Source organism: Anabas testudineus, chromosome 19, assembly GCF_900324465.2.
Source record: "Anabas testudineus chromosome 19, fAnaTes1.2, whole genome shotgun sequence".
In the NCBI taxonomy this organism is placed as follows: domain Eukaryota; kingdom Metazoa; phylum Chordata; class Actinopteri; order Anabantiformes; family Anabantidae; genus Anabas; species Anabas testudineus.
The window spans coordinates 16,792,826-16,819,153 of record NC_046628.1 but is presented as its reverse complement, the minus strand read 5'-3'; the positions used below and the strand labels follow the sequence as shown (position 1 = coordinate 16,819,153).

At 43.0% G+C, this 26,328-nt stretch overlaps 1 protein-coding gene across 2 annotated transcripts; it reads left to right on the top strand.

Moving 5' to 3' along the window:
• The first annotated feature begins 136 nt into the window (after positions 1–136).
• rnf213b (ring finger protein 213b) lies at positions 137–26,268 on the top strand. 2 transcript variants are annotated; one of them, XM_026351314.1, is made up of 64 exons: positions 137–553; positions 637–1,259; positions 1,339–1,494; positions 1,813–1,976; positions 2,062–2,336; positions 2,436–2,683; positions 2,870–3,076; positions 3,167–3,383; positions 3,458–3,513; positions 3,596–3,761; positions 3,841–3,990; positions 4,093–4,191; positions 4,321–4,449; positions 4,743–4,908; positions 5,000–5,167; positions 5,267–5,416; positions 5,537–6,165; positions 6,308–6,467; positions 6,567–6,784; positions 6,884–7,027; positions 7,159–7,311; positions 7,529–8,813; positions 9,037–9,221; positions 9,325–9,477; positions 9,573–13,364; positions 13,457–13,593; positions 13,679–13,777; positions 13,881–13,993; positions 14,075–14,188; positions 14,305–14,333; positions 14,444–14,606; positions 14,864–14,999; positions 15,239–15,427; positions 15,517–15,650; positions 15,750–15,925; positions 16,013–16,216; positions 16,370–16,557; positions 16,641–16,761; positions 16,874–16,974; positions 17,102–17,278; positions 17,462–17,607; positions 17,708–17,807; positions 17,964–18,075; positions 18,786–18,990; positions 19,117–19,307; positions 19,388–19,510; positions 19,588–19,689; positions 19,863–20,105; positions 20,568–20,652; positions 20,750–20,784; positions 20,874–20,977; positions 21,076–21,220; positions 21,322–21,487; positions 21,573–21,667; positions 21,770–22,027; positions 22,349–22,481; positions 22,564–22,647; positions 22,884–23,061; positions 23,342–23,543; positions 23,640–23,717; positions 23,928–24,125; positions 24,584–24,673; positions 24,962–25,140; positions 25,635–26,268. In XM_026351314.1, the coding sequence occupies exons 1-64, from the start codon at positions 443–445 to the stop codon at positions 25,771–25,773; spliced, it is 15,276 nt and encodes a 5,091-aa protein (XP_026207099.1). In that variant the 5' UTR covers positions 137–442; the 3' UTR covers positions 25,774–26,268. The 2 variants fall into 2 exon arrangements, with proteins under 2 accessions (XP_026207099.1, XP_026207098.1); XM_026351313.1 differs by having other exon boundaries at positions 22,881–23,061.
• Positions 26,269–26,328: the final 60 nt, after the last annotated feature.

Here is a 26,328-nt window from a genome sequence, read left to right as displayed (position 1 = left end):
ACATGGTGTTATATTTTACCAATGAACACGCTTAAATTCGAGACAACATTTGAGTTTATATCGAGAGTTGAGCTTGAACTGCAGAACAGACGACACATTTGTTGACGCTCCCTTGCCCGAACATTTCCTGGAGTTCTCCAGCTGCTCTTTAAAAGCTGTGAAGTGAGAGTCTGCAAAGGACAAAGGTCAGAAAACAGGACAGGGAGCTTCACATATGACCCTGCTGCACTTCTAACGCTGCATTTAGATTGATCCAAGTCGAAGTGACGTCAGTAAATCACCTGTCGACTGGTTAAGGTGGATTTCAGAGGAACTGGATTTGAAGTTTTTTCTTACTACCTGAGTGTAACACGGCTCTGAGATTTGGAGACTTTGTGGATGAAACTGAGGTGATTTTTAAATTCAGGTAACAGGAACTCACCTGAGACCTGAGTCCCTGCAGATGGAGCACGGAGCAGGAAACCTCCACAGGGGCTCTGGATCCACGGCAGGGGCCACGACAGGGGCCACGGCAGGGGACAGTGTCACATCCAAAAGATCACGAAGAACTAAGGTAGAAGTCTTCACGTTTTAAACTGTTAAAGCATTAAAAACGAAATAAGGGAATCTTAGTTAAAGGTTTTGTTTTTGTTTCAGGAACAAGAATCAAAAAAGAAAATTCACAACAGGAAGAAGAAGAAAAGAGCAAATCAGAGAAGGAAAGAGAGCAGGACACACGTGACAGAGGAACAGAGTGAAAACACAGACTCCATGGTGGTTGAGGAGACTCCAAGCAGGTCTTCAGAGACACAACATGCAGGACAACAAGCTGAAGACAACATGCAAGAAGGTGGAGAACAACACCACCCAGAAGTCAAGATGGTGTCCGCTCAGACTCAAACACAGAAATATAAAGGCAAAGACCAGGGAACACAAACTCCTGCAGCTGCACGGAGCAATAAGGAAACACAGACAGACCTACCTGAGCCAAAACAGGATGAGCTCACACCTGAGGCCACGCTGCAGGACAACAAGCCAGACGAGGAGGGAGCATCATCAGAGTCAACCAGGGAGCAAGATGCAAACCTAAACGACGGCTCAAGGTCTGAAGAGGCGGGTCCCTCCGGAGGAACCTCCGGCGATCGAGACACTCGGGCTGAAAAAGGTGTCAAACCAATGTCGTACGCCAAAGCTGTGTCTGGAGACGGGAAGACTGAGAAACAGTCCAACATGGCTGCTGCTAAACCAGCAGATGAAAGCACAAGAACCCAAAACACATGGTGAGGGTGGTTTTAAGGGGTCTGTCGAATACTGTGGTTCCAACTGTGATGGTGAACATGAACTTATCTTTGTCCACAGCGATCGAAGCCCAGTGAGACCTCCACCTGGTGTCCCCATGTTCACCTTCCACGTCTATGCTGTTCTGGATAAAAGGTTCAAATTCAACCAGGAACGCGATGAGCTCTTACTGTTGCATGAAGGAGGGTATCTACCCATCGAAGTCACACATTTCGTGTGAGTATTTATACAGATAAACACTTTACTACACACTTCAGCCTCAACAGACCACATGAAGTGTCTGTAAACTCTGATTTACACAAAAACACGGCAAGAAGTTAAACACATTTAACGCTCGCTGACAGTCCCGTCACTTCAGTTGATGCTCTCTCAGATTTACTTTATGCTGCAGCCATCTTGACCTCTTTCTTATTTCAAAGGCTTCATCAGTGAAAAGATGATTTTACCTGTTTAACCGGTCTGGACACTTCTGTTTGTGCATTTTAACTCTGACTGACACTTCTTCACTGTGTTAACGGCCTGTTCTGTGTTTAGTGGTAAAAAACAGGGAGGTTATTTGGTGGAAGGAAACTTTTGCATTGAAGCAAAAACCTTGGAGAGAGAAATCCCAGTGACTTATTGGTATGGGGTAAAAAAATCAAACAAAGAAACTCCAGAGGTCGCCACAAGACAGGTTCGGGTTCCGTACAGCTGTGAAGGTAAGACAACAAACCCTTTATCATGGTTTCAAAGTGGTTTCCAGATTGAGTTGATCATGTACCTGTCGGGCTGTGTTCCACGTAGAGCTGCACCTTTATGAAGGCTTTATCAGCTGTCAGGAGCACCAGAGTTTATGGCAAACTGGACTTGGCATGGTCGGCTGGAGGAAACCTAAAGGGGTGGAGCTTTCAGATGCCTGGCAGACTTCAGCGAGAACTTTGCTGGACAGAATCTTCCAGAAATGGTCGCCGTCAGACAAACAGAGCACTCAGAGCCTTTGTGACCATTTGATGCATTTTATGAGGAGTTTCAGTCACAGAGTGTTTTATCCAGATGACTCAAGACCTCCCATGGTTAAGGTTGGTTCAACAGAAAGACTTCTAGTATTTATAAGACCGTATTTTACCTGCAGTATTTCACCAGTAACCAAACTCTCTTTATTTTATCTTTATTTACAGACATATGACCTCATTTCAGAGAAGTTGGTTCAGATCTTAAAAGGGGAGCCGAAGGAAGAATTCCCAGGAAGCTGCAGGAACATCAGCCCTCTTGTTCTGGGCCTGTCCGTTTTCATCATCACCAGAAAATGTGACATCAACCTTGGAGTGAAAGGCTGGGCTGATCTGTGCCTCCTGGTGTCCTCAGAGACAGCGATGGACAGAAAGAACCTGGACACATTGTGCCATTCTTTTCCAAATCCACAGCAGTAAGTTCTGCAATATGAGATACTCTATTTGTGAACTATGAGTTTAAAATAGGTCAAATTACACTAATCCAACAGTAGCTACAACATTTTTTAGCATGTGAATTAGAACTTGGTTGTTCAGTGAATCCAGACTTGATGAACGTGTTTTATATCTCAGTTAGTCCTGACTCTCTTTCCCCCCCTCAGTACTGTGTTGGGTCTGATAAACTGGTGTGCTCAGAACACGGTGTCGGAGCTCGTCCTGCTCGTTCCTCTGCTCTTCAGACTCCGACGCCCAGAAGCCGAAGCAACAAAAGTGGGTCCAACTGTGGAGGAGGAGAACTGGTCAGGACTTAAGGGGGTTGAATTCAACCGGTTCAGACAGAATATACAGTCCCACCCTGACAAAAGAAGGTAAGTCTGTAAATCTCAACGCAGCCTTAACTTTCTTTCTTTCCGAAAGGGATTATTTTTATTTTGTGGATGTTATTTTCTTCCACGCAGGAGAATCCTGTCGTTGATCCAGACGCATCTGCCGACGGCTAAAGAGATGGATCTGGTTCCGATAAGCTGGTTGTCTCTGGTTGCATTTGAGGATCTTCCTGAATTCTCAGACCTGACAGGAATACCTGCAGAACATCTGATCCAGAGTCTGTTGTACAGGCTCCGAGCATGTGGAGAGTCGAGGGATTCAAAGAGAGCACGAGATGAGATTGTGGAGGTGAAAATCAGCAAATTACAACATTTGAACTTTAAATGATTATCTGTGATCCACGTTTGTTTTTCTCCATGCAGCATACTCAGAAGCTCTTGACTCATTTGCTGCCGAAGTTAGACAAAGAGAAGGACAGGTGAGCGAAGCTGAAGTAATCTTCATATTCCAGTGATGTGTTCTGTCAGTGAGCTTCTTTTATTTTTGCTTTGTATCTGCAGAATGATTGAATCAGGAAATATCCAACCAGCCTTCATGAGCAGCATCAGTGTGGCTAAGAGCACATGCAGACTTGTGCTACTTATCCCATGGTACCAGGCAGCAGTCCTGTCCTACCAGCTTGTAACGAGGTTGGCTGAGATTTTTGATGCCGCACTGACAAAACAGGTAATCATCTTTTATGCACCTTTGATGCTTCTCTAAGGACCTTTAACTGCAGTTCATTATCTTTGTTTGTGTCTGTTAGTCCAAAGATGATGAGCTTGAGACCTCAAAGCAGCAGCTCTTGGAGACGCTACAGGACGTGCAGCAGAGAATCAGAGAATGGAGAGACGAACTCCTGCAAAAGCCTCTTCTGACAGCATCAAAATCTGCCAGCTACCCAAAGGAAATCGAGGTACACAGGTCAACACAACAGGCAGCTGTTACCACACAGCTGGAATCACACAAACCAGATTTGTATGTTGTCTCTTTAATGGTATCTGTGTTGAATTGGCAGATGTGGGATAACCTGATCAAGGTGGAATGCTCTGTTGAGGAGGTTTCAACCAGTTGGAAGCTAAGCATTAAAAAAGATCTGCAGAAAAGGATTTCCACGGTCAGTGTTCTCAGCATTGATGAAGATACAGGACATTGTTAGTCCTGATCAAGATGCTTCTCTGGTTCTCTGGTTCTCTGGTTCTCTGGTTCTCTGTGGCTCAGCTGAATTGTTCTTTTTCCTTTGCAGTCAAGTGAGGAGGATCAAGTTCTGGTCTGCTGTCTCGAATCAACAATGGCAGCTATAAGGAACAGTCATGATGTCATACAGACCTGTTTCAACGACCTGTGTCAGTCAGCAATCAAGACAATATGCCAGGTACCTACATAGTTTCATTTAATGTTCTAGAACTGCACTGCTCCAGTTTTAAGTGTAACTTAAAAACTCTACTACTAGATCTCTAAACTAGATTTCTTCCTTCTAACTTAGATTCAAAGTGCACAGTCAGCATTACCCATTAATCCTGAGTGTCCATAGTCTGTTCTGTTGACACGACTTCTGTTACATCAGAGAATTCTTATATTTCTCCCGTCATATAAGTTCTTGGATCTTTAGGTCACAGTATTCGACCCAGTCAGTGCTCATACTGTGTACATTTGTGTTTATTTCAGAAACAGCAGGAAGGGAACCTGATGAGGAGTCTCAGATCTAAGGTGAAAGACCTCCCTGTTGCTGTTGTGTCTGCTGTTGTGGTCGAATCAGCGACAAGGTTCAGTGGAAACTCTGTGTTCCAGCTGCTCAGTCCACAGTCCGCCATGAACCACTTACTGTCTTCTGGTACTTTATTTCATTGTTTATTCAATTATTTTGTGTAATGATTTCATTATTCATGCTTCATGATGGTCACACTGTCATTGTTTTGACACAGGTGATTGGAAGTCGATCCAAGTGAATGACTCTGCAGCAGAGGTTGTTCACAGCTGTGTGGTTGCAGTCCAGTCTCTGGTGAACTCTCTGCTTGAGGGACACATACAACTAGGACACCTACAGATCTGCCTGAAACATAGAGAGCAGTTTAAGAGACTTTATCTACAGTGTATGAACATTCACAAGCTTTAACATCACTGTAACAGTCTTCCACAATGACTAAAAATGTCCCTGAAATAGAAAACTAATTGCATTATGTCTCCGACAGACATGACAAATACCAAATCTGAGACAGTTCCTGTTGAAGCAGATGTTGTTTTGGCACAAAGAGAGAAGGATTTGAACTCTTTCCTTCAGCGTAAACAGCAGATAGAGACACTGATAAATATGATTGGAAAGGTTGGAGAAAGCATCACAGGTGAGTGTAACTAGAAAACTAAATAACAAACGCCTAATTAAAATGGGTAAATTAAGTTTGAACATTTTAGGAGCATGTTTCTTTCTCTAATGTGGTTTCATGTGGTTCTTGTTTTACCAGTTCCTGAGATGTCAACTCTTGAGCAGCAGCACAGTGCAGATCTCCAGACTGTGAACCTGAACCAGCTGGTGCTGGTTCAGTCTTTTGATGCCCAGGGGAAGTTGAAGAAGATTGACCCCCCTCAGGTCCTGTGGTATAAAATCAGTATGAACGTCTTGAAAATGGTGAATGAAATGCACAAACTGCACCACAGCAACCTGATTCTGTCCTCGTGGGTCAAGGGAGCAGCATCCTTAGCATCAGAGTGGCCAAACTCAGCTCCTCGTCCAGTGACACTGACGCAGATCTATGAATACATCTGGGTCCCTCTGATGGCAAAGTTCTTTGAGCTTGGTGAAAGCATTGCTAATGCAAACATCACGTTTGAAGAGCTTGATAAAGTTTTGGAGAAGTCTGGCGACCTGGGTGATGGAAAACTGATGAAAAAGGAGCTGAGTCTGATGTCAGAGATGTTCTCTGAGACAAGAAGGTTCAAACTGGACGAGAACTGGGTGGAACTGAGACTGGGTCAGATCCAGGAGTATCGGCAGCTCCTCGAAGCAGCGACTGCAGCCAGTGTGATCCTTAACATCGCTAAAAAAATGAAGCTTTCTGGGAGCTTTACGGAAATCGACACACTCAGCCAACTGGTACCAACACTGTTATGTGACTGAACTGAAAAGTGATGAATTTAATTGTCAGAAGATTACAGCTCCACACCAACTTGCACACTTTTTCACTTTGATATGTACTTTTCATTTTATGAAAATATAAAACTTTTATGACCAACAGGAAGAAGACACCTTTAGTCAGAGGGTCCTGGGTTCTCTAAGTGATGACCTGTTTCATGCCAAACATCAACTGTCTGCAGTCACCAGGCAGCAAACTGTCTGTCTGCAGGAGTTCCTTGCGAGCCAAACTCTGATCAGCTGGGTCAAAGAGAACCTTAAAAGTAAAGAACTTGCATTAGAGTACATCTCCACATCTTACAAGAACAGAATTGTTTTGTAATTTTGATGCACGTTTGCTCACTTTTCTGGTCCCTTAACAGACATGGGTGATGTGAAGGTCTATGTTGACCTGGCTTCCATATCTGCTGGAGAGAATGACAGAGAGGTCGACCAGGTGGCCTGTTTCCACGATGCAGTGATGGGCTACGCTCCTCTGCTCTACTCCCTCTCCCCTCAAGATGGCTTTGAGGAGTTCAAGAGGTGTGCTCAGCAGGTGTGGGACACCCAGAGCAGAGACAAGAAGCTGCCAGACAAATTGGTATTAACTACTCTTTTATTTATTTATTTATTTTTATTGGCAAATAAAAAATAAAACTGTTGGAAAAGTGACATTGATGCTACTGGATTTATCTTCCAGAGAGAGTCTACTCGACTGCTGAGCTGGCTGAAAGCTTTGAAGGAGACACATGGCTCTGTGGAGCAGTCCTCGCTCTCCCTGGCTTCTTCTATTAATGCTGATGGAGTTTATCACATAGGATGGTCTGATGAAAACACAGAGAAGGTAAATGGGCAATCATCCATTAAAAGAAGTGTCAAGCACAAGTCTAAGAAAAAAAATACAAGGCATCGCTGACTGATTTATGTATTATTATGTAACGAGGGACTTTTTCTACGATGTCCATTTCTTTGAAGAGATGTCTGCAAAACATGGTACAGGTCACAATGAAAAGTTGTAGAGAAGAGAAGAGATACAAGCTTGAAGACCTGCTGGACCTACAGAACAAGCTCATGCTCATGTCATCCAAGGGGGAGCACGGCAGAGAACAAGTGAACAGGTTCACAGAGGTCAGCAGTATTTGTAAAATACAAAAGAGTTTGAATTTAAAGTTGAAGTAGTGTCTGTAGAATGAACAGAGAGATTCCTTCAATGTAGTTTAAACTACAGAAATGAAGCTGTAAACAGCAAAGTTACATTTTAAATATATTTAAAAATTACAAATTTTATGTTACCTGCTGTGAATAAATGTATAAATCCCTAAAACCCTCTCCATATGCTCTGTAGGTCTTTGAAGGAGTTCAGAGACTTGGCACAATCCTTCTTCAGATGCAAGTATCTGGTAACATGCTCTTTAGGGCATGGCAGGCTGAGGTCCAGTGCTGTCCCCAGCAGCAGCAGCCCTGCATCAGAGTCACCTTCTTATCCCTGAAGGGCAAACAGATTCTGTACTACGGTGAGCTGACCGAGCAGCTGCAAATGCTGGCTCACTCCATGGATAGCTGCCAAAAGGAATGGCATTCCTTTATCAGTGACATGCGCTCCATGTTCAATTTGCTAAATCACTACACCTCAGAACAGATGGTGTATCTGTGCCACTGGATACACAAAATCTGTGAAGGGCAGGCATCAGTCCCTCAACAGTTATGGCATTTACTTTTTCCCATAAAGCCTCATTGTACTTTGGCAGATGTCAGAGCTGCGTACACCAGTGCAGCAAGTGTAACGTTGGGAGAAGTGGAAGATTTGGAGTCTGACAATGAAGAGGAAAATTATAAACCTTCTATGGACTTAACAGCGTCTTCACCCATGGACATGGAAGAGGTACATGATTTGATGGAGTTTTCGTCAGAGGATGAAGGAGTTGATAATGATGATGATGCACACAGGAGGCATGTTGGCGACACTCTTGAAAACCTCTGGAGACAATTCAAGAAGGACATGTCACAGTACCTGACTGAGAGCCTGGACATCTCAACTTTGGCCCATTTCCTCTCATGCCTCTCTGACATGAACCAACAACACATGATTAGGAACCTCCCACCAGTTCTTCAGGAGGGGAAACCAAACCTTGTCCTTTGTTCTAGTGCTGAGGTTTTCACCACTGTCCTGTCTTTCTACATGAATAGTCCAGAGCAGCCGCTGCCCTCTACTGACGAAGTTCTAGTTTGCAGAGAGGAGACCTCAGAGGAGGAAGTGGAGATCTTCCTCTGCCGAGCTCTTGGACAGAACTCCCAACAAAACTGTCAGAAGATTTATTCACTCGTCAATCCAGGGCTGCTGGGATATGATGTCAGCGTAGCCTTGGGGGATCTCTTTGAGGTCCTCCAAAGAACTGCTGACCCTCATTATCGTTTGGTTATAGTCAGTCCAGTTGGGCACCAGCACAGATATGTGCCATCTTTTTTCAGCAGTGATAAAATACAAGCTGGTGAGAGTCTAACAGCAGAGACTGCCAGAAAATATCTACGTCACCACTTCTCACAAAACACATTCCCACAAAACTCAGTCGCACTGGTTTCTCCAGATCAGCTCTCCGTCTGGATGGTATCATCTGTACGCCCTGCAGTTGGTAAGGATAAACCACAGAGACAAGAATAGAATTAATGTAAAAAACATTTTGTATATTTAGATTTTTATGTGAATTTGAATGTGAATTTTGTCAACTAGTGTCAGTAAGTGATTCCTAGTGGGCTTAAGGCAGCAAACAGACCAAATTGTTACTGTCATGTAAAAATCTTTAGACTAAGTTGTACAATCATTTTCTTGATAGAGTGCATCTTTTTTATCAATAGGGAAATCCCTTTATGTGGATCGTTTGTTTGAGAAGTTCCAGCAGATCTCTCCCAGAGCCAGACATATTAGGATCAGACTGATTGAGCCAAGCATTGATATAGACTCTTTGATCAAGAATCTATCAGAGAAACTGGTACACTTGAGAGAGCAGGACCCAGTTCTCCTGCACATTGACACCGCTGGAGTAAGTATGAAAGCACTTATTGCTGCACAAAGGTTGTTCTGTTGTTGGTTGTACTGTTTTCTGAATTTTCTTTTTCTTTTTTATTACTTCTTACCTTTTCCAGGTTCGCTCAGGTCTGGAGGAGCTCCTCTTCCATCTGTTAGTTCTGGGTTGTCTGAGCGACAGTCATGGCATGCTCTGGAGAAGGAATGTAGCACATTTGATCACTGTTGAGGTCCTAAAAATAAACATATCCCTGGAGAGCCAGTCAAAAGAGGTAGATAATAACACTTTACGATGATGATTAATGATTATTATTATGCCTATCAATGCAATCATTAAAAAACTGACTCCAATCTCTTGCTCACACAGATGAGGCTTGGACTTCTTGACATCCTGCCTACCATCCATTGTAGATCTCCACGAGAGGTTAATGAGATCTTGAGCTGTCAAAGGGTGTCAACAAAACAGAGCTTTGATCCACTCATGGATGATCAGGAGTTTTGCAGTGAGGGGATTCAAAGACCCTATCAGTACTTGAAGAGATACAGAAATAAACAGAATCTGGATCGTTTTGAATTCCAGGAAGGATCCCAAATAGGTAATCCTATTGATTGTGTCAGTCATTTCCTGCAATACTGTGGAATGCAAGATCCATCCTGGGCTGAGCTGAAGAACTTCTCCTGGTTTCTCAATGTGCAGCTGAAAGACTGTGAGAATTCAATTTTCTGTGATCCAGATTTTCTGGCTGACCAGTTACCTGGTTTCAAGGGATTCATTGTAAAGTTCATGATTCTAATGGCAAAAGATTTTGCCTCACCCTCTCTGAACACACATCATCAAAGTCCCATGTTTCATTTTGAAAACAGTGTGGAAGGGGACATTCTTGCACGTCTGACAATTCGTAAGCATTGGGAAAATGAGTCTCATCCATATATTTTCTTTAACGCAGACCGATTCTCAATGTCTTTTCTTGGCTTTAATGTGAAGACATCTTGGCAAAACAGGCTCAATGCAGTTGATCCTCAGAGCAACAGGGTCTTGATAGAGGATGTGATGTCACAAGAACTTTATCAAGGTTTGGAACGGCAAAGGATCTCGCTCACTGAAGACTTTGATCAGTTGCCACGGTCAGTCAAAATCAAAAGGATTTCATGTGTTGTGGGTGCAGGTACAGGAAGGCTGGATGGGGGATTTGATCCAGACCCAACATATGAGATCACTGCTGACAATGCCATGAAAATGTTGGCAATACATATGAGATTCCGGTGTGGTATACCAGTTGTTATCATGGGAGAGACTGGCTGTGGAAAAACCAGATTAGTCAGTTTCCTTTGTGATCTGCAAAGAGAAGAAAGACCAGTGGAGAACATGGTACTTGTGAAGGTACATGGTGGAACTACAGCAGAGATGATCTACAGGAAGGTGAGGAAGGCAGAGATCCTTGCTGAGAAAAACAGTAGAATGCATAATCTAGACACCATTTTGTTCTTTGACGAAGCCAACACCACAGAGGCCATTTTTGCCATCAAGGAGATCCTGTGTGACCGTTCAGCCAAAGGGGAACCTTTGAAGACAGACAGTGGATTAAAAATAATCGCTGCCTGCAATCCTTACAGGAAGCACTCTCCTGAAATGGTGGAACGTTTGGAACGTGCAGGATTGGGATACAGGGTAAAGGCAGATGAAACAGAAGACCGCCTTGGCAGAGTGCCTCTGAGGCAGCTGGTGTACAGAGTTCATCCTCTGCCTCCAAGCATGGCCTCCTTGGTGTGGGATTTTGGTCAGCTGAGTGAGTCAACTGAACTTTCCTACATCAAACAGATTGTCCAGAAGAAAGTTGAAGACCATCGTTTGCCAGTGCGTTGCAGGAACATCATTGCAAATGTGCTGGCAGCATCCCAGAAATACATGCGGAGTAGGAAAAATGAATGCAGTTTTGTGAGTCTCAGGGATGTGGAGAGGTCTATGAAAGTGCTTGTTTGGTTTTACCAGCATTGCGAGATCCTCTTCAACAATTGCTCGTCTCTCAGTGAGGATCATAAAACGCTGAAGTGCTTGATTCTTGCAGTTGGTGTCTGCTACTACCCGTCTCTAGTGGCCAAAGAGGAGTACCTCAGTGTAATTTGTAGGTACTTTCCAGACACTCTCAACTCTTCAATAGCACTGCAGGATGAGATTTCATCCTGTCAAGACTTCTTCCTACGGAACATACAGACAAGAGAAACCATAGCCAAAAATGTTGCACTCAAAGAGAATGTGTTTCTCATGGTGGTTTGCATTGAGCTCAGGATCCCACTCTTTCTGGTTGGCAAACCAGGAAGCTCTAAGTCGCTTGCTAAGACAGTGGTTGCTGATGCCATGCAGGGCCAGAACTCCCATTGTGAACTATTCAAGAATCTCAAACAAGTTCATATGGTCTCATTCCAGTGCAGTCCTCACTCGAGTCCTGAGGGTATCATAGGGACATTCAGGAATTGTGCCCGGTTTCAGAAGGACAAAAATATGGATGAGTATGTATCAGTGGTGGTGCTTGATGAGATAGGACTAGCAGAAGATTCTCCTCAAATGCCCCTGAAGACCCTTCATCCCCTCTTGGAGGATGGTTGCATTGACAATGACAAGCCAGATCCACATATGAAGGTCGGCTTTGTTGGAATTTCCAACTGGGCTCTTGACCCAGCGAAGATGAACAGGGGAATATTTGTCTCCAGATGGGATCCGAGTGAGGATGAACTTGTGGAAACTGCTAAGGGTATTTGTTCATCCTCCAACCAAATTCTCCTGAAGATCAAACACCTCTTTCCCTCTCTGGCAAGGGCCTTCTTGAGCATCTGTCATGAGACTTCAAAGAATCAGTTTTTTGGTTTAAGGGACTATTACAGCCTAGTCAAAATGCTCTTTGCTGCAGTCAAATCCACACAACAAGAACCAGATGGTGGACAGTTAGTAGAGGCCATCTTACGCAACTTCAGTGGACAGCCAGAGGGTTTTGATCCTGTCTTATTTTTCCAAGATGTTCTCATAAACCTTACAGAAGTTCAGAGACCAAGTACATTACAAATGGTGAAGAAGAATCTTGATCATGACAGCAACCAGGAAAGCCGCTACCTCCTTTTGTTGACCACCAATAATGCAGCTCTCCATATCCTTCAGCAACAAGTCTTTTCCAAAGGAAACTATACACCCCCTGAAATAATCTTTGGCTCAGGGTTCCCAAAGGACCAGGAATATGCCCAAATCTGCCGTAATGTGAACCGGGTGAAAACATGCATGGAGACCGGGCGCACAGTCATCCTGCTCAACATGCAAAATCTTTATGAAAGCCTGTATGATGCCTTAAACCAATACTATGTTTACCTCAGTAATCAGCAGTATGTCGATCTAGGTCTTGGCTCCCACAGAGTCAAATGTCGTGTTCATGCAAACTTCAGACTGGTGGTAGTAGAGGACCAGAAGAAGGTCTACGAGCACTTTCCTGTGCCTCTGATCAACAGGCTTGAAAAACACAGGGTGGATAGAAGTACCGATCTGGAACCATGGCAGCTCAGGGTTCTCCACAAACTGAAGGACTGGGTGAAGGAATTCTTAGGTGAGGCTACAGAGGATTTTAAGCTGTCTGATGTTTTCATTGGCTTTCATGGTGATGCCTGTGCCAGTGCTCTCTTGCAAGCACTAGAAAGGAGCACAGACAAAGTTGGAGACAGTCCAGAAAGCCATCAAAAGGATGACAAACATATCTCGATGGAAGAAGATGAACAAAATCAAATACTTGACTCTAACAGACAGAAAGAAGAAACTATTAAGGAGGATGATAAGTTGATTGATGGAGAAGACATGGACATTTCTGGAGATGAAAAATGTACTGAAGTGTATGATGGTGAGAACAATATGATGTCTGATAGTGAAGAAATGATGGAGACAGAAAACAATGTTGCATCTTCCGGGGAAAATGAGGAGGAAGAAGTCTTTTACCGAGCCAGAGGTGTTTTATTGAACTGTGCCACTCCTGACGCTGTGTTAAGACTGAAGTATTCGGACTTAGCAAGTCAGGAGAAGGAGAGACTCCAGAGGATGTACTTCCAGCAACAACATCACCACTCACTCAGGGATTTCCTAGAACATTGCTTGAACATGCACCAGGAGTCCAGCAGGTTTTTAGAGGTAGGCCACACACCTTTGATCTAATATGGTTTTTAGAATTTCTCTACAATGTTTACAAATCGCTGACATGACTGTTTTGTGGTTTTGCACAGATAACTACCTTCTCCAGCTTGTTAACCAGATCAGATGTCCGAGTTGTAGCCCATGCTCTGGGACTGCACACGGACAGGATCCTCCTGCTCTCACTCCACCAGTTTGACACTGAAGTCTCCTTCTACAACAAGATTCGGTATTAGCTGTTTAGATGACAGAAGCATGAAATTTCTTAGCATTTCTGGTCTTTTGATCTTCTCTTATACTCTCTTTTCTGTCAGGGGCTTCCTTCAAGATGCTGGTCACTCGCTTCACATCCTGTTAATCCAGATGGACCTTGAGGAATCCCACTGCAGTGATGAGCTCATAGCCTCAGCAAAGTAGGGAATGATTTCAGCTGTCACAACATATCTGATTTTATGCATGCAATGATGAAATAGGACAAAAGGACATATTTTAGTTGTCTTTATGACCTGTGTACAGATATTGCACCATGAATTACTTGATGTCACTGGAGGATCAGACCTGCTGGGTGATTTTCATTGTGAAGGCTTCAAGAATTTCAAGCCAGTCTCAGTACATTGGTTTCCAAGGAGGTAAGCAGGAATGTGACTGGTAAGTGTATTTTCTATGATGTCTAAAAAATTAAAAGCCATGTTTTGTCTTTTGCATCAAAGGTGTCTGGCACTCGGTTCATATTGATGACTTGAGGGATTCAGAGGACATGAGTCTGAACCTTTATGGTTTCTGTGGAACTCTGATTAGCAGCCTGCTCAACCCTGAACACTCAGGTAGAAATACACATATTCTGGGAATTTAACAACTCTTTATATTACAAATGTGAAAGAGATACTTTAATTGTGCTATAAATTCATTTTAAATGAACAGTATTCTTGATCTTTACTAGACCACAAGAAAGACGGAGAAACTGCAAGGGTAAGAATAGACCCCTGTGTGAATAAACTTACTAATATATATTTTAGTGTAAAATAAATTCTTTGTTTATCAGATTTCTTTAAATGAAAATGTTTTTTGTTTGCATACAGGCTGACAGAGCCCACCTCCGCAGCATGTCCTTAGTGAGGTCATGCATTCAAAAAGCTGTGGGTTTGCTGAGGGACCCTGATGGTCTGACATCACGAAGCATGCAGCGAATGCACATCCTTCTAAATCTTCTGGGTGGTGCTGCTGGTCAAAAGCACATAGGAAGTAAGTAACTAATATGTTATATATAAAAAGATGAACTACTTGGACAAATTTAACATTTTAAGCTCTTTTGCACAAAACAAACAGAACTGATTGATTGAGTTCTGATAATGTGTTGATTAGTAAGTTAAGTGAATTATGATTTTTAATTTAGTCCGTTAGCCAACACCACTCTCAGTCTCGGATATAAAAACATACTGCTACACTACATGTTACTGATTATTCATATGTTTCCAATAAAACTATGATCTTTATTATAGCTCACTTTCAGAAGGAGTTGTTGAGTAGACTGGCTGATGTCTTGGCAAAGAGAGAAGAGAGGATGGGGTCTCCTAAGGAGTGGGTGAGCATAGAAGCCAAGAAACGCCAGGCTCTACAAGAGGGGGGGACTCTGAGGTAATGTCTTCGTCAGATGTGACGGTAACAATTGATCAGTTTTCTGTGCCGAAAAAAGGAAAATGTGCCACGTGACCTAAAACCGTGTAATTCTGCCTAATTAGTGAATTTCAATGCAAGTTACCATCCATTCCTTCATAATATTAATGGACAATAAGTTGGATGTTTCTCAAATCTTTGTACAGCGTTAGGCTGTCTAGGTGCTTGATAGTTGTATCTGTGTGTCTTGTTTTTGGCAGACATACCCTGTGGCGCTGTCTTCAGTCCACCGTGACTCCAGTATTGGCCAGTATGTTGGAAGTAATGGACAGGTATGCCAATATGGACCTACTCTCTGATGAAAGGCTCAGTCAGGGACTGATAACGCTGTGGTTGGACATTTTGGCAGATCCGCAGATTTTAGACCTAACATCTCCTCAAAACACAAGGTATATAAAAGCATCTTACGTCTTATTATTACCACAGTGATTTTCACCAAGAAGATCCATCATTTTCCTTTTAATTATTATATTTCTAGTGAGTCAGACCAGGAGGTGCTTGTGCAACATTACTTCTTGTTGGATGGTGAAGGACAGGGCTGTGCTGCCCCTTTCAGTTGGCTAATCAAAATGCATCTTGAAAGCCTTTGGGAAGAATCAGAGTTTATGCCAGGTTTGTCTTGGTCTCACAGAGTTCTTAATGACTAAACACACAAACACTCATATGCATGGCATTGTTCAAGTGTTTTTGCTGCTTTCTCCTGTTCCTTAGTAACAAAAGAGGATGGCACTGCCAGGATACTGCAGCTTGTGAGCACCTTCAACAACAGCAGGGTGGGCAGTCTCTTACAGAAACTCTCAGACAGGGTGCGATTGGAGTACGGTCACCACTACCTGCACGACTTTTTGCTGCTTACTATAAAGATGAACTCAAAGGACGAGCTCAGGGTATAGATGCACAGTCATATATGTAGGTGAAATATTTTTTCATGAACAGCCAGATGGTCTCAACTTTTTCTGTGTCATGTACTGCAGGTGTTCACCAAAGCCATGCTGGGCTGCATCACTGAGCTTCAGACGTCCATGGGTGTTGATCTTGACCTCTCTCCTGCCTGGATAATGGCTGCTGCCAAACATTTCGTCCAACGACTGGACACGCTTTGCCACATATTTTTGCTGCAGCCTGACCTAGCCACCAGTATTGTTCAGCAGGGGTCAAAGAGGGAGACCAAAGAAATGGTGAGAACTTTGGACTGAACTTCTAAATGCTAAAAGGCTAATGTCCATTTAGGAGATCCATTTTGTAAAGAATGATTTTGTTGAGTAGGTTAATACATTTTATTGATACTAAAAATGTAAATGAGCCATTACACGATTGTTTGTTTCTGGCAGGTGGAGGACATTTTGGCTCTTGGTAACTGTGTTGAACAGACTAAACTTCTCACTGTGAATTCTCTGCAAGAGTGTGAGTCGTTTGTGAGCAGGGTGGAGTTTCTGCAGCCGTGTTTGGACAGAGCGTTTGGACAGAAGTACAGTGTCCTCTGTAGTCCTGCCTGTCTGCAACATCTGGACTCCATCAGGTGAGTCTTAGAAGACAAATGGTAAAAAAAACAAAGCTTTGGAGGTGTTGTGGGTTAATTTATAGTCTCATTTCCTCTGTCAGGTCACTGTGGGAAGGAATGCTGGTTGTTGCATCGTTTGTCCAGCATGTCGTTTTAAAAGTTCAACGGGATGACTTGAGATTGAAAGAACTGGCTCTTAAACACTGCAACCTTCATCTGAACGTACATAAAAGCGTTTTTGTCTTGAAACTATGGAGCAGTATATGATGATTGAACTGTTCAAATTAACAAAAAACTAAAACGGAAGCATGTTTTCTGTCTCATTTCCTAACAGCTGATGCGGGAGTCACCTGATATAAGAAGTGTGGACACCCTGCAGCAGCTGATCCGCATCCTCAATTCTTTCCACAATGAGTGCATCAGCAGGGATCTCAGGTTAGACTGCATTTAAATATATGTATTCAAGAGTCTGTCAACGTGAACATCTGGACCACAAAATAAGATCATGAACGTTTCTTGACTCACTTTCATATAATCTTTTGTTTTATTTCTTTCTGTTAAGGTTTGGCATTTGTTGTGCAATTTGCCTGTTTGAGCTCAAAGAGCCGTGTGTCCTGCCCTGCGAGCACATCTTCTGTCTGCCGTGTCTCAGGCGCAGCATCGACACAAGACACTCTTGTCCTAAATGCAGGGCAGACGTGCCGTCCAACTTCAAGCCGACTGTTTGTCACAACATCAAGTGAGTTGTAGAAAAATAACATATTCAGTGGAAATTACAGATGTTTAGGTTATTTTGGACACATTTCATTGTTGGACAGTGGATTCTGAAACATTTCTCAAGAAGACATTATGCTTATGTTGTGATGCTGGGTGCCCCTATTATAGTTATGTCGTCTAAAACACTTTGCTCTCTGTGGCTCAGGGCAGCACTTGAACAACAAGCAGCGGTCAGGAACTGCTGTAACGCCTTCTTCCTGGAGGTGGTGTCCAGGTTCTGTTTGTCAGAGGGGCAGAAGCCCGGAGAAGAGGTGGTGGAGCTCCTCTTCTCTTTACTCGTCTCTGCTAATGGTCAGTGAAGGATATAGTGCATGACGACAGCTTTATACCATGTGATGCTGCAGCACTGATTGTTTACCCCTGGATTACTGGATGTTTTTGTGTGATGCAGGAGATGTGTACAGGACCAGAGAGCTCACTCCATTCCTGGAGTGCGTAGACAATAGTCCGGTGGTTCGATCTGTGCTGCCCAAACTTCTGCTGCAATACAGGTACGGAGAAACTTTATTCAAATGATATTTTAGAAATAGTTTAAAAATTTGCTAAATGAGTTAAGTTAGCTAAGTTGCTAAAATCCCTCACATTTGCAGCTGCAGTAAGACACTTTCTAGGAACTGCATGTTGGTTAACAGTGGTGCATGAATCAGTTTTGACCAGGTGAAGGCTCACATTCAGACCTACCTGAGGAATCTGGAGGAGAATCTCCTAGACACAGAGGACCGCACTGAACTCTACCTGCTGTTTGTCAACTGCTTCCAGGTAAAAAGCACCAGCTTCATTTCCCACTGGTGCATGAACATTATCTTTAAATTTATATATACATTTTTTTGAACAGGACATTGTCATTTCATTCTGGACCTGTTTTCACCATATATCAGTTGTTTGTTAAAACCTTTTAAAGTCTAAGAGCCTCCATCTCCTCTTCCTGTGATCTTTCTTTGCTGGTGACCAGATTGTGTGTTGCAGTGTCATCGCTGACAAAGTCTCATTCTTATGTGAAATGGACTTTCTGTGGTTTCTCTTCTCTCCCAGTGGCCTCTGAGCTGCTTCTGACTTCCTGTACTTCAGAGTCTTTCTCCTAGAGCCTCTTCTAATAGGTCCTCTGAATTGAACATTGTGTGTTCTTGCAGTGTTTCATTAACATTATTAACATTATGATCAGAGGCACAGAAGCAAACCTTTCACAGAAAAACACCACCACCATTTACAGTGATCTAACCAGATTTGTTTGTAGATGATGCACGTTGTTATATATGTAATCTTAATTTTCTGTTTATTTCAAAAGATGCTTGTTACTGCTGCAAAAGGACTAAACACACATGACTGAAGTGGTACCAAATTAGTGTGAAGTTGGTTTGACATAATTACAATATGTTCATAAAATTGTTTTAATAGTGCACGAATTTCCAGGTAACAATTCAAAATAAGACTGTTTGACCAGAAGTTGTTTCTTTCATTATATTTCTCAGGACTCGCTGTTATGCTCCGAAGCAAGAGAAGTGAAACAGAGTAGTGAACAGCAAAGGCAAGCAGAAATCAAATTTCTGAGCAGGATGGCCAGGAAACAGACTCCAGACAGACAAGAAGACCCGGCTGAGTACCTGCTCAACATAGCCAGGCTGAGAATATGCCTGAGCAAAGCTGCCCGGCTGCTGGAGGACGCCACAGGTCACGGTGTGTTTGACCTTTAATCACAGCTGGATCATACAGTAGCTGTGCTCTGCCTAAAAAATCACACATTTAATACATGGTTTGAAATAAATGACACCAATGTTTTCGATGCTGTTTCATGACATGCAGGCAGAAACGGAGAGGCGGAGGCTCCGTACCTGTGCCAGGTGAGAGCGCTGTGTGAGTACTGTGGAAATGACTGGTACAGAGTTTACCTGCTGCGAGCCCTTCACAGACGCTCTGGTATAGACTGCATACTGTCGCTGATGAACATCCCAGCCTGGAGATGGGTGTTTCCTGGAGAACTCCTTCGACTTCAGGTAAAGGCACACGAGACAATACATTTAGAGACAAGTGATGTAATTTCCACACTCACATGCTCTGTTTTGTTTCCTCAAAGAGAATGATTTCGACCAGCGTAGACCAGTTCCTCTGCTGTGGGACGTCTTACCGAGTGATGAGAGACACTGTGGCCCAGGCTCTGATGGGAAACAGATCTGACAGCTTGATGTCTGAGCTACAGGTCAGAGAAAGTCCAGAGCTAATAGACATCATGAGTTCAGACCAGGATTTGAATGATGTTTCATTTTATGTCCTCAGAAGCTGAAAGGCGGTCAGATCAGTTTCGTGGCCCTGGCTCTGTTCAGACACATCACCTGTCGCTACAGGTCACCGGACGTCAACATACATCCTTCCCCACAGGTCACTGAGCAAGAAATGTTCATATATAACAGATATGTTTATATTTAAAGGCCTATATTACATGTATTACAGCATGTAGGATCTACCTCGCAGTAACACACTGAGATAACAATATATACTCTACATTTAAATCTGATTTTTATTTTACACATTTACACTAAATGAACTTACAGGAGACAGCGAGACTTCAAGAACTCCTGAAAAACATCAGTTTGGAGGAGTTCAGGGGGTTCTGCACTTCGCTTCTGTCCAATCAGATTGGCGGACCGGGCTCGAGTCTCCACATTGATGTGAATCTTTCAGCTCAGAGACAAACCCTCCTAGAGCTGCTGGTCCATCTGGACTCTGTGCTTCTGAGTGGAAACTCTCTGCTGCTCCCTCTCCACCAGATAGCCTCCCAGCCTCAGAACGTCACAGTAAGACACGTTACGTTACCTCTCTGCCGATGCTTCATGCTGTCTCTTAGTATTCCCTTAATGTAATTCTCTTTCAGCTGCTTTCTGCTGCTTTCAGCTGCGTCAGACCATTTTAAATTCATAGTTGTCTACATTTCTCACCGACATGTGCTTTAGCTTGGAAACGGTAGCAGCTTTTCATAGTATAACAGGATCTTTAACAAGTTTCTGAGAGAAACTCAAATTTTAAACATTATCTTCTTTATAAATTCAACCTAATAATCCTTCTTGAGCAAGCACCTGGTGACAGTGGGTTAGTAAAAGTCCCTTTAATGGAAGAAACTCTGTTAAAGGGAGTTTACCTTCCTTTTCTGTGGTACATCACCACCTGGTGGAGTTACGCTGCCAATGTTTTTTAATCTGGCAGGTGACAGAGCTCTGTAGTACCTCAATGAAAATGTTAATTCAATTTATTCCTCCAAGAACTCTTTCCTGCCAACGATGGCCGATGATCACACAAGTGAAGCCAGGCAGTGGTTGAGTGGTGAGAGGAAACTACAGATGTATAGTAAGTATTTGACATGATGAAGTTTCAGGTTGGTTCTTTTTATTATGAATAAAAAAACAGGATACACACATTATGATGTCTTTTTCATTCTTTTCAGCCTGTGTCAATGGACATCCATGCTTTGTCGGAGAGGTGTGAGCCTTTTGTCTTTTTTATTTCATAAGCCAAGCATTGAAAATAACATGTAAAGTAAATCAATCTGCTTCTGTATCATCCTACAGTGTGGTAAACCAGTGGTTATCTCAACATGTCCAGAGTGTGGACATGAAATTGGTGGATCAAACCATAACCCAGTCCACGGGTTTACTCCCCAAACAGTCTTTAGGTATTACCTTGTTCAGTTTACCAGCTCTGTCATCATCATCATCATCATCATCAGTCGCTCAGTTGCTTTTATTTAATCAGTGTTCATCCTCTTGTCAGAGATCAAACCCGACCCGGACATATTCTGGGACAGGCTGATCGACGGTCCGAAGCCCCTGAAAGACAGATGACGTCTGCTCAGTCCTGCATCCTGAGGCTGCTAACGCACCTCGCCATGCTTCAAGGCGCCATAAAAAATGAGAGAGTGCGACTTCACTTGACACAGCATCACCTTCACCTGTAACCAGTGTTTCAAAGATCAAAGCACCATTTAGCCACACTCCTGTATGTTTCTTTGTGTTTTAGGGACTTTGTGACATGATCCACCCCAGGCCGCCTGATGTTTTCAACTTCCTGTGGAGCCACCTTGAGAAGGACGTGAGCGTGTTGGGGCAGACTTTGAATCAGAACATGGACAACACAGCTGTCACAGTTCATTTGATTCTCAACAGAAGCACAGAATTCAACACAGGTGGTTTTTAACCTTACATAAAACTCAGCTGCTTCTTCTGTTCATGTAAAAAACAGGACATTAACTCTGCTGAATGTTGACAAAGGTTCCCGTGGTGCAAGACCTGATCTGTCCTCCAGGCAAGGACGGCAAGAGTGGGAGAAGCTGGTCTGTGATTCTGTCATCAACCCAGTGCTTCGTGTACGGAACAAACATTTTTAAAAGTAGAGCACTGACTGTTTGAATGTCTTCATAAACCTGAAGGACACAGTCGTTTAGTTTCTTCTATCTCCATCTTTTCAGCATTTGAAGAAGAATCTGGCTGAAGCTCAGAACAGGATCAGTGCTGATGATGGACTTGGTGGAAGCCCCCTGATGAATCTTCTCTATGGGGATCCTGGGAAGATAGTGTCCCTCCCCCCCTGTGCCTCTGACTGCCCGACCAATCGCTCCTCTTTCTGGACTCTCCCTGAGATCATGACAGTGGAGCGATTCTCCCAGTTGCTGGGAGAATCGCAGGGACGTGAGTCTTTACCTCTGCTGATCCTGTTCCTCAAAAAGGTACCAATCTTCATCTGGGGAATTTAAAATCCCTTTTCTGATAAAGAAAATATGGACTGATAGTACAAATAGAGAGGTCCTAATCGTTCTCCTTACCTAAGAACAAACAAATTCCATATGAGACAACATTGGTGAATAATAAACACTTTGTAAATGAGGCCCAGCGATGCTTCTGAGAGGAGGTTTCTACTGAAGTCTACTCACAGTCTTATGTTATTTCATGTTACTTCACCATGTGTTTTATACTGTATGTTGCCTAAAATGAGTCCTGCAAGTTTTTTGAGCTAATGTTCAGTAACTTTCCTTGTGTGTTCGTCCCAGACCCACTGTGTGAGACAGTTACATCACCTACCTGAGCTGGCAGCTTTACAGTCTGACCTGCTGAGGGTGTTCCCTCAGTCGACTGCATCAATACCTCAGACTATTGCACAGATGTTGCAGCGGATACCAGCAGGTATATCAACACTGAAGTAATAACTGAATGTACAGTACAGTAGCAATGAAACACACTGACATGTCCTCCTTACCTTTGCTAGGATACCAGAAGAAGATGCTGCTTGAGAGAGTGGACAGATTCATCAAAGTGTGGAACTGCCTCCGAGCGGAGGTGGCAAACAACTGTGAGCATCATCCTGTATCTCTCATGTCTACATGTGCAGTTGTAAAAGCGTCCCAATTCAGCATAATCGGTCATAATCAATATTATTATTATTATTTAATAATAGTATCATTAAATCTACTGTTCTGTTTTTCAGTGCATAACAACTGTAAACTCTAAAAATCCGACTGTGTGGATGTTTTCTTCCTTCACTACATGACTTCCTGTACTATGTGTTCCTGTGTGTACATACAGCAGCAGACCTCGGTGTGGACAAGTTGTATGAGACGGAGGTGACAACCGAGAGCTCCGGGGAGTTTCTGACGCCGTGCCGACATGGGCCCGGGTCGTGTCTCCAAACCCTGGTGCGCTTTCTGTCAGAGACTCACAACAGCCTGGTGGGAGCGGCCAGGAGAGTGAGCCACCAGGAGGACAGGTCAGTCCACTCAAAACAACTGACAGCTGACAAACCCTTTAAACTAAAGGTGACATTCTTGCTCATGAACCTGTGGTGTTGAAAGTGTTTGATCACCAGCTGTTATTTTTGTAAGTAGAGGTTCATCTTCTAGTCAAGTCCTGTGCACAAAGCTTCTCGTTTCTATCATTTACTATAGGATCATCGAGACCAAGGATCTCTCTCCTGATACTTGTGTTATGATTTTAATCCTGTAATTTATAGGGATGATGATGGACATGCTCCTGTTTTATTTCCCCAGTGATTACAGTGTTCCTTTAGAGAAGTTATCAGAAACCCAACTGGCCCTGTGCCACCCAGAAAGAGAGCTGCTACCTTTGGTTTTAGCCCATTGCCACTACACCTTAAAGAAAGGTGGCGAGACAGACAGCAGCTACGACCTGCCAGGAATTCAAACGCAGCTGGCCCGCTGCTTCCTGGCTGGAAAACCACTTATCCAAGAGGTAAAAACCAAAACTAATTGCACAACTGCAGACAGATGTCCAGTAAAACCAAACATTCTGCTAATCAGCACAGTTTTCCTCTTTTATCCCAACCAGGACACTTCGAGGTACCTAAATAGACACTTACAGGATTTCTCTGTGGTTCTATCTGAGGTCAGGAAAAAGATTTGCCAGGTAAGACTTTTCGATTTCTTGTAGTCCTGAGTTATTCTACTACTACTACTACAGTACTAAAGTCTTTACCTGGAACCAACTAATGCCAGACAAAGAATGTTCACAGTAGTTTAACGTGTAGGATTTAGTGAGGCCCCTTTGTTAGCGGTAAATTTCCTTCGTCACACTCGTCTCATTGGCCTGATGACATTTTCACTGTCTGTACTACAGGAACCACTGAAGGGCTCCGTGAGCAGCACCATGAGAACTGTGCTGCGCTCATACACAGATGTTTGTGATGCTGTGTTTGTGGTGGAGATCGGCCTTCGCTTTCTTGGAAAGACGGGTGGGGATCCTCAGGCTCCACTTTTGTCCTACCTCACTGATTCTCTACAGATGGGCCCACAGATTTCCAGCACTGTAGCCAAGGTAGAAACCACCAGACCCACAGCTATTTCCACTGCAACAGTGCTATGCAAAAAATCTAATGGCGTTGATCTCATTTTGTAATGTGTTTGCAACACCCCTTTCCCAATAGTCAAATACTTCAAATAACAAAAGCTTTAAAATGTAAGCTGTTTATCTGGAAATAAGTCAAATTAAACAACTGGTACTGTACTGTACTGTAAATCTGATCCTCTCTGTTGCTGTGTTAATTAATGTTTAATTCTATTTACTGCATACAGTCCTGTAATTCATCGTCTGGGGCATATGTTAAGAGATCCTTTGCTTTTCATAGATGTAGTAAAATATGAAAATCTATTAGCATATTGATTCTTAAAAATCTTAAACTGTTGACCCTCAAAAGTGGTAGGTTTTAATTTTAAGTACATACAAGCTGCAGTTCAGAAACTAAATCAAACTTTTCTGTTTCAATTGTATTTTAGAGTCTTGGAGAAAGCAAACTCCAGCACAGCATATTCACCTGGCAGCTCCTGACTTGTTGGAAATCTGAGCTTATGCTGAACAGAAAGCAGGCAAGTATCTATAGAATCATAAAATCACAGGGATCTAATCACCCAAGTCTCTTTACAGACCTTAAAGCAGCCATGGATTGTGAGTCATTATTTGCACTGATGACCTCTGGCTGCTGACCTCCAACACCGCAAAGATAAATTTTGTGGGCTTTAATCTGTTAAAGGTGTCACCAAAGGGGCTCATAGATTGACCCCAATAAAAACAGTTGAAGGAATTCAGTGTCATTTCTGATATAAAGTGCATCAGACTTAAAAAATGATTGTAACTAACTCATGATCATATCTCAGGATCCATTTCAGAAACTACCCTCTAAGTTCCAGCAGAAGCTGTCAGAGGAGGAGCGGAGGAGCCTGAAGGTTTTCCTAGCTGCCACAGATACTGACACTTTCTCTTTGGAGCTGCATGAAATTCTGCTGCTGAAGACGAGCAATGCCATTCCTGACGAGGGTTACCATCCACACTGGGAGTAAGCACACTGTTTGTGTAGTGAAAACACAACTAATTTACCATTTGTGAGTTTAGTTCTGGAGAAGGTAACGGACCAGATGGTAAAACAATCCAAAGAGAGATGTTTTTATTCTGCAGTTTCTCTATAAGGTGTTTTTAGAATTTTTGTAAGCTCATGAATGAAGAAGTGTGCCTATTGTAGCTTAAAGAAAACCACCCCAGTGTAAAGGAATCCATTGATTCTAAGTAGCTTCAATCAGGGTAAGTGTGGAGGTCCCACCCGGGGGTGCCCTCTGGGATTTGGAGCCTTTTGACTTCCAGGACCAGAGCGTGACCCCGGGCAGCCATCTGTCAGGAGAACGGCGCTTAAGCTGTATCTCCTCAGCTGCACGTCGTTTCTATTGAAGCAGCAGCTGGGCAGGGAAGTGAATGGGAATGCTTGTGGTGGCAACAATGGATGCAGTGCTAACAGTTGTTTTCTCCACTCCCTCCCTGACTCCCTGCTGTCTCCAGCATCAGGTCCACCTTAGACGTCCACTTGGAGCAGAAAGACCTTCCACCTCTGCTGGAACTCGAGTCTTTACCAGAGGAGATCACACTGGGACAAGGAGCTGATGTGTGGAGGGCAGCTGTAGAGTTTAAAAGAAGATAAATCATTTCTACGTGATTTCAGATATTTTTCTTCTATGTAATTTTTGCCATAACTGTTTAATTAGAATATATAAATCTACTAAATTACTACTAGGATGTAGTAGTAATTACTAGCCTACAGGGGGCAGATCCTCTGTATGAAGTGTTTATTTCACTTTAGTGACTAAAGTGACACTAAAGACAACTACAAATAGACACAAAAGAGCTTTAAAAGGACCATAACAGACACCTGATAACCACAAAATAACTACAGAGAGATAAGAAATCACCATAAAGAGACACAAAACTATACACAGTAATTACATGTCTGTCAATTACACTTTTAGTGTCCATGATAGGATGTATTCCAGTTAATTGTGCCTTTTTCTGATATACATATTGTAAATGTTTAAATGATGTCTTCATTGTTAAAGGTTCAGTAGAGATGCTTGTACTCACTTTGTTATGTTGATGAATGATGTGTGAAGGAGCATTTCATAAATCTTGTTGTCACCTGGACGTCACTCCTCCTTTTGCAAAGTCAACCAAACCACTGATTGGGCCACACACCTTGGAA

Excerpts from the sequence above, each read along its gene's own strand:
- rnf213b (XM_026351313.1), top strand. The coding sequence starts at position 443 with ATGGAGCACGGAGCAGGAAACCTCCACAGGGGCTCTGGATCCACGGCA. Across the intron at positions 4,192-4,320 it reads TGCAGAAAAGGATTTCCACG|TCAAGTGAGGAGGATCAAGT; the intron begins GTCAGTGTTCTC and ends TTTCCTTTGCAG. Across the intron at positions 23,718-23,927 it reads TCAGGAAAAAGATTTGCCAG|GAACCACTGAAGGGCTCCGT; the intron begins GTAAGACTTTTC and ends TCTGTACTACAG.